The sequence below is a fragment of the Histoplasma capsulatum genome (genome assembly GCF_000150115.1).
Source record: "Histoplasma capsulatum G186AR genomic scaffold supercont2.13, whole genome shotgun sequence".
In the NCBI taxonomy this organism is placed as follows: Eukaryota; Fungi; Ascomycota; class Eurotiomycetes; order Onygenales; family Ajellomycetaceae; genus Histoplasma; species Histoplasma capsulatum.
In genome coordinates, this window is record NW_025544813.1 from 176,502 (window position 1) to 188,020 (window position 11,519).

Here is an 11,519-nt window from a genome sequence, read left to right on the forward strand (position 1 = left end):
TAGCTAGAGAAACAATAACAACAATAGCAATCAGATTAATTATCAATATGTAGTGTATATGATATTATTAAATATACTGCTTATATATATGTGTTAGAGATATTATCTCGTATCGAGAATCTTGTAATGTCTTGCTATTTGACATCTCAGCACTGCCTCTCTCCTTTGATCAAGCATTCTCTTCCTTATAAATACTGCCCAGTTATCATGTAATTATCAGAGTAATCATAGTCAATTCAATTATCTATCGATATTCAGTATTTGGGTCAATATTCGGACATTATCCTGTTTCGACAATATGAAAGTTAATTTAGATATGATTTTTGATATAATTAAATGATTTTTAAATCTAATTGTGATTATATTTACTTCTAAAGCTATATATAATGATGGGAAAGTGGCTCACTCAGTTGTGTGGCTCACTGCCTTATGAATTATTACATTCAAGTTGTATAAAAATACTGATAAGCAGTTATCAATAATGTAAAATATATTACTAGATTAGAAAACCAGTATGGCTTTATTTAGTAGAATAAGAAGATAGACGGTATATTCTAACTAGATATCATCAGATTTGTATACAAATTGTGTCTGGTTAAATGATGTGTTCAAACTTAATACATGGTTTTTCTATGCCAAGAGCTGACACAATTTTCGAATGCACCTTGATTGGTCGCGGCCCTGAGGTCTGTAACAATCCAACCCAAAAACAATCAACATCACACTTCAAAACAATAAATGATTTTGCATTGCTGCACTTAGAAATCAGGTCCGCTGGTGGCACTCTCTTTCCTCGAAGCACCAAATTTTTTCTACTTTTCCAAAAACATACCCGCCTCATCGAATATCGTTTCGGAGATGGAGTCGGCATGGATACCGCGCATTTTAAAGCCCGACTACAGCTGGCCACACCCGATAAGGTCACCAATTTCTACAATAACTCCTCCAGTGCCTGCTGTGCCAAGCAGAATTTCACTACGATTCTGGGCCATTGTCCACAAGGCTCTATTTGCTTTCTCCAAATATTATTGCTCTTGGTTTGATATACCGTTCGGCAATATTGCCGAATTGCCCTTTGGGCTCCTCATGAAGTGGACAGATCGAACATCTCTGGAGGAAGTAGCCGCGATGCAAATGGCTCGTGCTGCTGGAATGCCTGTTCCCAAGTTCCTGAACTGCGGAAAGCATATCGGGGATCCATCGAATCGTGTTTTCTCAATTCTGATGACAAGGCTGCCGGGCATAAGTCTGATCAACTCAAGGGATCCATTTGATCCAGACATTGAGGGCCCGTGGATTCATGAGCTGAAACTGTGCCTGGATTCGATGCGTCAATGGCGCATACCACCACCTTATGACCAAAACTGTATCTGTTCTGTGCTTGGAACTGCCATTCGGAGCACTCGAGTTCCAAACCACGCCATGGGCCCATTCCCTAGTGAAAAAGAGTTCACACAATATCTTCTCTCAACATCTTCCGATCACAGTTTTCAGTCAAGAGCTGAGTATGATGAAGTATGCGTTCGTGCAAAGCGAATCGATCAACGGCCGCATCGAGTTACCTTCACTCAAGGAGATTTCAAAGCACACAATATCCTAGTTGATGATGATGGGCGTTTGTCGGGTTTTCTTGACTGGGAGTCGGGGGGTTGGTGTCCTGAGTATTGGGAGTTTACTACCGCAATGAGATTTGGACGGTATACTTGGTGGTATCAAGTTTGTATGTGGATGGGAGGTGACCAGTTTCTTGAAGAATTGGATGCTGACATTGCGGTAAATCTGTTGACTGTCGATTCATATATAGGAATGTAAGAAGGAAGGCTGAGTGTAGTATATTACGGGGTGAATTTTGTTCATCTGGGAGGTTAGATTATTACAGTGACTGCTGCCTCTCTAGTTAGATATCCGTTCACTCACTCTCATCCTCAGTTTGCTGTTTCGACTTTTCCTTATACGAGTTCTGGCTATTAATACCTCCTGGATCTTAACTAATGACGGGAATTCCTGTGAATTATGTAGATTTGTATTTGCACTCGAGTTAGATTTTTGTTTGTCAATGGATCTTAACTACAGGGAGCAACTCTAAACAGAACCTCCTTCGAAGTATAATAACTAGTGGAAGGGGACCAAAAGCTTTCGATTAGCAATGCATAGAACAACGCGTAAATTGTCACGAAATCATCCCATCCAAAACTGCTGCCCAGCAGCAACACGCCTCCTGCACCGTCATCACATACAAGCTCCCTTTTTCCTTTTTCTCTTCCTGCTCTTCGCCTCACTTAATCCTTTTTGTTTTCCAAATGATTGCCAGTGTAGCCTTGAAAATGCGCCTACCGCAATTTGTAATTCTGCCAAATCAGACTAAATACAGGCTCGGCCATCCAGCAGCAACAGCGGTGGCTGCTGCTTCAACCAGCAACGTTCACTGTATCAATACGACTTCACTGATAGATTCGCAAATATTGCTGTTATCAACTCCCTCGTTAACCCGGTCAGATGGTGCACAGTGTTGAGCGGACGACCGGGCGAGGTTGGTTATTTGCTATTGCGCCAAATCTATGCTGATTCCCAATTTCGAAGCATTCCTGTTCCAATTCAGCGCAGCTGCTGCACTGGACAATTCCATTTTCAATCAGCATTTGCAAAATACTCAGAATCCACACCCGGCAGGAAATACCGGGAATGGAATTAAGTTTTCCGTCGTGGGTTCTCATAATTTGATCAACTTGGGCGTATTTCGCTTCCGCGACGGCAGCGATTTGAACCACGACGCAGAGGAAGTTCGACTTGAATAGTCCGGTGGTTGAGCCGTGTTCCGTTATCCAACCACTGCCCAGGTTCTTGACGTGGTACTTAGTTCCTCCTGACGGAATTGTGTGAAAATAATAGCCCCAGTGGAAATCGTTTGGACGCGGTGGGTCAGATCGGAGATAAAGAACGATATAAAGTGAACCGAGAGCGAGAGAACGGAGCGCTTCCTCCTGCAGCCTTTTGATTTCAAAGGCCTTTTCTTTAGCTGCCTGCTGCGCGGGTATATGGGTAGAAGATTTGGTTGACTGTCCAAGCATCTTGGGAACTGGTAAGTAAGACAAGATAGATATTTGTAAATGTGGGGGATGTTTTCAGTATTGCATGATGGATGAGATCTGAGGATACAAAGAAAAATTTTTTAAGGGAGACAGAAAGGGGTTTATATATGGTTTTCAATGGCCTTGAAGGCCAGCTGCCGACCGGGCTGTTCAGAGAGTAGCGCCCATGCATGGTTAGAACTCATGAATCGAGTGATCAAGGGCATGAGAATGAATCAAATCTGAGCCTGCTTGAAACAACACAGCCTGAGACTAATGCAGCTACAACCAGGGAACAATGACCTATCAGTTCCGATCTAATCATGGTTGTGAATGCAGAAACTCAGGATTTGTGCTTGGAAGGTGTGAATCTAGCACATGGTAGTAGACGCCGTGAAAGACCCTCCAAACACCCCTTGAGATTATTTTTCGAGTGTATTGTGTCACAGATATCGTTTGGCATGGGTATCAGCCATGTATATATATGTATATGTGTGTGGAACTATAAATTTAATAATTCCGATAATTTCTATATCTATTTAGGTAAATTCATATAATAATTAATACTTCAAATTTAGTAACTAGACGAACCCATCCTGCCAACGAAAACCCTTCCAGGGCCTAGCGTCGAGCAGATAACATAGGGGTCATCCCTGGAGACCGGCATCCTGACAAACTTCAGTACATACCAGCCTAAACTTCGAGTAGCTAGCACTCACCTAGAGCCCTTTGTACTGTACAATACATGTGTCTGCGCCCTAGGCTTTTGTCGTAGGTGCTAGACACAGACACTCCCTCAACCATACACCATAACAGCCGACAGTTCTAGAGATATGCCAGATAGGGGTGCCATGTCACAGAGGGCATGAATGCCTTTTGAATGTGCGAGTGTCAGGCCTGGATGGGCTTGACCCTGCGTCAAGCACCCAATCAAGACCAAACGCCATAGCACGAAGCCTGTAATGACCCTATTTATAGTCAAAACACACTATTCCACTACCTGAGGCAGCGGTTAATCTGTAACTCACTTCATGCAGCTCAACTTCGAGAGAATGCTATATGGGGACCTGGTTAGAAGTCTGTACTCTGGATACTAGTACCAATGCTCTTGAGATGCCCAGAGGTTAAATAGCAGAACCAGATATGTAGAACGTAGATAGATAAACGCTGCAGTATTTCCTTGGTGTCTTCTAAAAAATACTAGTCGAGGGTTCTGGGCCAAGTGTAAAATCCACCGGTAAATGAGGCTGACCTGCTATTTATATAAATCTTCCAGGGATCGCGAGATAAGCACAAATCCTCCCACCACACCACAGCGTACTAACCATGGCGCGTAGACGCCGGGATTTCTCAAACACAGGCCAGAACGGAGCATCCGATTGTGGTCATTAGTACCTGATGGCAGAATCATGACCATACAGTTAATCATGATCCAGTGTCGTGTTGTTTCTCCCACAGACGATAATGTGCTTCCACACTTTTGTCACAACCCTACTCGCTTTGATTGGTGTGGAACTGGAAATGTTGAGCGAACATTCAAAGAAGCCTGATGATCCCTGTAGGCCGGGGAGGCTGGTCAACCTCAAGTCTCAAGGAGCCGGACGCCCCTCTTACCAAGGGCAATTTGGCCCGCAATATGTCCATATACCGGTACCGACTATGAATTGCCAACGATGCAATGAACCAGACCCTGCTTCGGCCCCTTCCTCCAGTATAAATATTAAACTAGCTTGCCCACCTGGACGAACTGTTTCCCGACACAGTTATTTCGGACGCTTGTTTGTCCTTCACATTCGGGGGTGCGCCTCCATTCGTGGATTCTGTGCGGGGGCCTGATCAAAGGAAGCTGGATAACTGCCGCCGCCGCAAGATCATCCATCAGCTATGACATCGTACAAACACCTTATCGACTCCAGTTCGCCTCCAACGCCCGGGGACAGCAGCCTCGAGCTGTCTGCCATCAACACACACCTAAGCCCAGAGCATGGCTCGCGAGCGTTTTTTCCTCGCTCGGTTGAAGGAACAAATCCAGTATCGAGACAGAATGCGGTGACACTCAGCAAAGCACCAGGCTATTTGGTTTTAAGCTCGATATGGGACTGTTGTTTGGCCATTCTTCCTGTAACTTTCATCGGTTCGTGCTGTCTAGTGGTTTGATTTTGGAAATGCTATATTTAAAAAAGCTTTTGTTTTGTGCTTCTTTTCTTCTCGTCTTTCTTCTTTCTTCTTTCTTCTTCTTTTGAGTTATACTCCTGAACCTGTCTGACAGTGAGAAATAGTCATTGCCATCTTAGCGGCTTCGCTGGAAGGGGACCTGAGGAGCAAACGTGGCGATCAAATCAAGGAGGCCACGACATTGATTCCCACAATTTTCCCGATTACTTTCGCAGCCCTTGTCGGCTATTTCTTCCGAATATATGGCACTTTTAGGGCCGAGAGAGGAATCAGGCTAGGGGTATGACATGTCTACATTTGTTCCTTCGATTTAACATATTCTTACGTCCTTTCCCCAATAGACGCTGGAACAACTTGTTGGGAGCTACTCCTTCTTTTCTGCCTTTGAGAGGCAGATGTTACTGAGGGATTTTGGTTTTGTTGGGTTGGTGATTATGGCTGTCTGGGCGCTTTCTCCCATTGGGGGCCAGGCCGGATTGCGCCTCCTGAGCACTTCGTTACAGCACGCCCCCTATAACGCCACTAACTGGTATCTCTCTCCTCTCTCGTTTCGCGATACCTCGTTGCAGGGCACTAGTGCTATGCAAACTTCCGGAGATCTAATTACTTCCGTCTACGTATCGTCGCTGATGGGCTCTGAAACCACTGCTGGAACAGGCATGGATCTTTGGGGCAGTGTCAAAATCCCAAATATAAATTCGCTAAAGCCAGGCGCGAACAACAGCGATTGGCGCACGGTAGACTGGAATTCTACTGTAGAATTCACGTCCCTCCTAGGTCTGCCCGTCGGCAGGCCCATGTCGGAGGGTAATATGACCTTCACCGTAACATCACATCACTTCGACGTCCAGTGCCTCAACAACATCCTCGCAGAAAGGAAAGATCTCTCCGCCCTGTCATATAATATGGTCAACGAGAGCAGCGGGCCCGGACACTCAATGCTCGTTCATCTGGCCGATGAACTTCCAGCAATGACCGACGAAGTTGGCGGTGACATATCCTTACGCGCCAAATTCATGTTCGGATCCAGAACCACACTACGCGATAATACGACATGGGGACTGGCGAACTGCACGCTCGGCAACCTGGCCGTCGACTCCCGTGTCGAATGTAAATCCGAGTCGTGCCGCGTGGTGGCCATGCGCCCGTCGCAGCGAGTCGAGAATCTCATAAGCCTCACCAACTTCGTAAACTTCACCCTAAATTTCCTCCCCACGGCAACCGACCGCGATAAATCGACAAACTACCTCTATTCTGCCACACTCACCGAGCGCTGGATGAACGACACCGCCCTCCTCTTCCGCGGCGGCCGAATCGACATGGACCTGTGGAAGCTGGATCCAAAAGTTCTCTCTGCCCGCCTGGAAACAGCGTTGAACACCTTCTGGGAAGCCGGCTTCGCGACCAAATACCGCGGGACATCTCTGCCAAAGGACCCAGCCGAGTACGAAGCAATGGGAGACTGTTCCTCCGTGGTGTCTCCATTGTATTGCTTTGTGCCCGTTCCAGCCAGTGGCGTCAGGCACATTGGCGAGGTGTACAAGTGCGACCGCGCATGGTTCGCCGTGTTTCTTATAATCTGTCTCGTGCTGCAGATTCTAGCGCTGGCCAGCGTGGTTCTGAAACGAATGACCCTCGCACCGGACATCCTGGGCTTTGTTTCGTCGTACACGCGGGATAATCCGCATGCGCCGGTGTCTGCGGGCTCGTCCCAGGATGGGCTGGTGCGGACGCGCATGCTGAAGGATTTACGGGTCATGCTGGGTGATGTGCGGTCTGCCGAACATGTGGGGCATATTTCCTTTGTGGCTCAGGGGGATGCGCCGATTGGGAGGCTGAAGAAGGGGAGAAAATATTTATGAGGGTATTTTATGTAGAGGAGTGTCTCGTGAGGCTTTATTGGCTGGTTTTTGGTTTTCGATTGTATGCATAAAAATAGTCGAAGGTGCATTTTATGATTCCCCAACGCGAGTTCCCCCCCCTCCTATGTTTTTCCCTACGTTGCGTTCGATATCTATATACCCTTAGAGCAAGGTTCTCTTTCTTTCTTGTCAGCTCTCGCAAGAAGTTATCTCTGAGCACATTGGTCTGTAATCCGCGGAGCTGTTTGACCTTCTACGTCTGGATCTAGCGAGCCCACATTGTTATTTGATTCTGCCCATTCAAATAACTAGAGAAGTTCAATAAAGATGACTTATTTTCGCTCCTCTAGTGGAGTGCACTAAAGCAATTAGGGGAGAAAAATGGGAAAGCGCGTAAGATATATACATACATACATACATACATACATACATACATACATATATATATATTGTAGAGAAAAGAAAGAAAGAAAAATGACCAGCGTAGGAAATCTAATTTGACATATGTAGAAATGACAACCTCAAATATATGTCGAATCCAATTTAACTATTTGTATAGATTGCTTCAAAAGTGTAGAGGAAATGAACCCATTCAACACTTAGGGAGTTCATCTAGGGTTTCCCTCGTTAGCTGAAACAGCAAGATAAGAAAAAACAAGGAGTCTTCCATACCTCTACAAGATTTCTCCACTAATACAGCGACATCCAGTTTTTCTCGTTTGTTTTGCCCCACGACCTGAAGACGATGGCCGTGTTAATTCTGTGTCCCTGGAGATCATAGATATATACTTGTGTAGGGAGAAAAATAAGAGCAAAGGGTTAAATACTTTATTGTCGTGGATGCTTCCCTTTTTTTTGCAGTTTAGGTATACTTCGTCATGTTTGCTATGGCGAAAGAGGTGCTATCTAATCCAACATTAGCTTTGATAGTTCAACGAGAATGGCAACATACCTCGTATTTTGCTTCCGCATAGAACTGCTTCTATTGGCCTGGGGTCCAATTGACTGAAGTCATCTGCTCTTTTGGACAAGCCTAGGCTAGATTCCGGCATGAAATCTTCCATATGGAGAGGGAGTAGTCCATCATATTCTTGGGTATATTCCGCAAAAACTGGCGCAATGATGCCCAAATAATAGGAAACGAGCGGGAAAAGCAAACAGGTGGAGAAATGCATCTTGGATTTCCTTGCCTCTGCGAATACAGGGGAATTGATGCGTTATGATAGGGTAGTCTGGGGAGGATTTGGTCGTCAATAGTTCATGAGAAACGGGCTGGTCATCATATAGGGGCCACTATAGAAGACTTTCCTGATATCTTCCGCAATTTCCATACTTTCCGACCTCGGGAACAAGTTCCCAGATAGAGAGGCAGCACCACTCGCAATACGAGTGGTGCAAGGGTTGAGGGGATGAAGAGAGAGAAACCGGAATGGCGCTAACAGCTATAACGGCAATGAGAGAAGATATGTATGTAGTTCATCTAAAGCTGGAGAATGGATGTTGAGCTTAATCGTGGCGAACACATAGACCCTGACTGGTCGAGCGTACATTCTCCGTTGAATAAAGCATACTAGTTAACCTCGGAAAGAAGTTCGAAACAGTGTGATTTTCGATTAGCCTTGCTAGAATCTTGGAAGGTAGTTTCTCATGGTGACCGTGTTTGTGTGGTTCTGGGTACGATGTATAAATACCAAAAGACATGTCAAGGGGCGACTGATGTTCCCACAATCAAGAACGCAGTAGGATTTTTCGAGTCCTGACGGCTATTATTAGCAATAGTGGATAGTTTTCACTTTCTCTGTTGAGTATCGAGGAACAATAGCGCATTCAAATACAACATGTCCATCTGCCTCATCGGGGGTAGCCAGACTGCTAGTGATCGGTTTCCGTAATCGGGATACAGTCCTCTGTTGACAACCACAGGAGGGACAGTCTGGGTCAGAGAAACTCATGGAGCCCTTATATCATTCAGCGAGAAATTACTCAAGAACTCTAACTGTACTGTACAAATCTTCATATGTAGAGAAGCCATGTCGGATGAATTGTTCCCTAACTGGCAGCAGTCATGGGCAAGTGAACAAAGCGGGAGAGCAGCTCTTTTCGGCTAATAATCAACAGGAAGACCATCTCCGTTTGTTTCACAAATTGCAAAAGAACAAGGGTTTCGCACGCTGTCCATGTCGTATATTAGTATGCAGGACCTAAACACTTTTAACCGGTGGCAAAGCCCTTCAAATAGATTGCACTTGGAAGTTGGTATGGAACGTTGCGCTATCGGTAAACTGATTGGTTCCCCTGAAAATATCAGTCAGTTAGCGGCGGCCTTAGAATCTTGGATCTAGCAGCTAAGGAATTGAGGGTGGATGGATTGAAAGATGCGATGGCACAATTAACAATCTCAGCCTCATGAGAGGTTAAAGAGCAATGGGTTTATGTCTGCCTTTCAAGGTGTTTGGTTAACAACGAGGAGGGATTCTGTGAAACTTACCCGAAAAGGAAGAGTCCTCACAATTAATATCACTTGGTATTTCGTTGTTGACGCTTAGGCGCGCTTTTTTGGGAAGATGAAGAATATGTGAAATCTAGATCCAACATGGTCTGCAACTCGACAGTGATAAAATGCAGGAAATATTCCGGATAAGTGTACTTGTGACAAATCCAAAGGAAAGCTATACTTTTCCCCCCAAAAGGCCGCATCTTCAAGCCAATGTAGAAAAACTGACCTTTGGAACAAGAGCCCCATAGCATACCACAATCACGGGACAAAGCCCAGAAAAAAGAAGGGATATGCAAGAAATTCGACATAATCTCGAACAAATCATATGAGAATGTACATTCCCCCAGTCTAACTCATGAGAGTGGCACCGTTAAGAGCAAGAGAATATACCACATGCACCTGGAATACGAAAACAATCTCTCACTTAAACCCAGGAGAGAAAAGTAAAATGAAAATAAAGTAGCACAAAATAAGAAGAGCCATGCTCATGCGCAGTGATACACTCTATTATTGCCCATAAAACCCGCAACAATTTGCAAGAAACTGAAAACAGCGCAGAACCGCATCCATGTTCGCAAAGGGGGAAACCAGAGGTAAGGAAAATGTTATACTCCCTGTTACTGAACAATCCTTCTCTATTTCTCCCCATCAGGCTCCATATCACTTATCCCGTCATCGCGCCCTTCATCCATCGCGTCTGCGTTGAGGTTATCCGAGTCTAAGCGGAGTAGTTCTTTATCGTGCGAGATACTCCGCCAGCCTTCAGGCGCGGACGGCTCCTTAATGTACTCAGACATGGGGAACTGTATGCGGCTGCGGTTAATATAGGTCATCATGAAAAAAGGGAATACACCAAAAAAAAAAAAAAAACATACATAATGGTCGTTTTTCTTCATTGTTACGACCCACGGAACATTATCGAACGTGACAGCGCGGAGGCGGAAATAGGTGTTATTGGGGATGATGTTGACCTGCTTGATGAATGAGTCAAGGTCTGGCGTTTTGACGCCGTTGACCGCCGTGATGAAGTTTGTCGGTGAGAGGCCGTATTGGTAGGCGGGCGAGCCCCGACTCTGTTTATAACGCACCAATTATTTATTTAGCTTATATCTTGTTTAATTTAATTGCGTTTTTAATGTTACGTACCCTCGCACTAACATAGACCTCACTATGCAACTTTGAAATCTGCTGCCGAACTGCATGATGCGGCTTCTGCAGCACAGCACCGCAGAATATCAACGCACGATCAGTCTCCAGGTCCTCTGTTGGAACAGTCTTGATCTTGACGCGCATTTCTTGGCCGTTGCGTACAATAAGCGCGTCGAGGGTTTCGTGGTGGTACATGATATCAAACTCCGAGACGCGAGTAATGAGCTTGTCGTTCAGCGTGAGGATGATATCGCCCTCCTCGAGTTGGTGGGTGTCCTCTGTGAGTGGGGATGCGCAGTCAACTTTCCGCACCATGAATAACTCATGGCGAGCGGGGTTAGCGATGGCAACCTTCTCGATCCATTCTTCCGACACTCCCATAATGCGCGCCTGGCTCATTTGGATCACGTAAGACTCCATATCCATGATTCGAAGCTTCGGTAAAGAACCGCTTTGGATCTGGTTGATGATGGGGAGGAGGGAAGGGGTTGCGAGACCAAGGTGGTATTCTACGTCTTTGTGAGAGCTAGCAGTGCGCTCGCCTAGGTAGTTTAACCAGAGTGCTTGGACGATGCCGTCCTCCCCGATCAGGACACCGTTGGAGCACTGGCTGCTTAAGCCGGTATCTACAGTGATGGCGTCAAGGTTGAGAGCACGGTACCGCGGGGCGGCTGCGTTGGGAGGGTATGGCCAACGGTAGTGATATCCGTAACCGCCCGTTTTTGGCCACGACGATGCGGGAAATTTCTGAATTGAAACCGAACAAAA

General features: G+C 45.7%; 5 protein-coding genes across 5 annotated transcripts in view; 3 read left to right on the plus strand and 2 right to left on the minus strand.

The window, feature by feature from the left end:
* Window positions 1-858: 858 nt before the first annotated feature.
* HCBG_08011 (uncharacterized protein) lies at window positions 859-1,812 on the plus strand (the record flags this gene model as incomplete). Its single annotated transcript, XM_045435060.1, has 1 exon — window positions 859-1,812. One exon carries the CDS (start codon window positions 859-861, stop codon window positions 1,810-1,812), a length of 954 nt encoding a protein of 317 aa, XP_045284366.1.
* Window positions 1,813-2,492: 680 nt separating this feature from the next.
* Window positions 2,493-3,068, minus strand: HCBG_08012 (uncharacterized protein; the record flags this gene model as incomplete). Its single annotated transcript, XM_045435061.1, has 1 exon — window positions 2,493-3,068. The coding sequence occupies one exon, from the start codon at window positions 3,066-3,068 to the stop codon at window positions 2,493-2,495; it is 576 nt and encodes a 191-aa protein (XP_045284367.1).
* A 1,884-nt stretch (window positions 3,069-4,952) lies between these two features.
* On the plus strand, window positions 4,953-7,105 carry HCBG_08013 (uncharacterized protein; the record flags this gene model as incomplete). The annotated part of the gene is made up of 3 exons (XM_045435062.1): window positions 4,953-5,202; window positions 5,348-5,523; window positions 5,585-7,105. 3 exons carry the CDS (start codon window positions 4,953-4,955, stop codon window positions 7,103-7,105), a joined length of 1,947 nt encoding a protein of 648 aa, XP_045284368.1.
* Window positions 7,106-8,943: 1,838 nt separating this feature from the next.
* Window positions 8,944-10,128, plus strand: HCBG_08014 (uncharacterized protein; the record flags this gene model as incomplete). The annotated part of the gene is made up of 4 exons (XM_045435063.1): window positions 8,944-8,993; window positions 9,129-9,178; window positions 9,224-9,412; window positions 9,841-10,128. 4 exons carry the CDS (start codon window positions 8,944-8,946, stop codon window positions 10,047-10,049), a joined length of 498 nt encoding a protein of 165 aa, XP_045284369.1.
* A 109-nt stretch (window positions 10,129-10,237) lies between these two features.
* HCBG_08015 (PDZ domain-containing protein c) overlaps window positions 10,238-11,519 on the minus strand; it is a gene marked incomplete at both ends in the record, with an annotated part of 3,784 nt that continues 2,502 nt past the window's right edge. Inside the window, 3 exons of the mRNA XM_045435064.1 lie at window positions 10,238-10,405; window positions 10,478-10,675; window positions 10,749-11,498. Coding sequence (XP_045284370.1) covers window positions 10,238-10,405; window positions 10,478-10,675; window positions 10,749-11,498 — 1,116 coding nt within the window. The remainder of the gene's footprint in view (window positions 10,406-10,477; window positions 10,676-10,748; window positions 11,499-11,519) is intronic.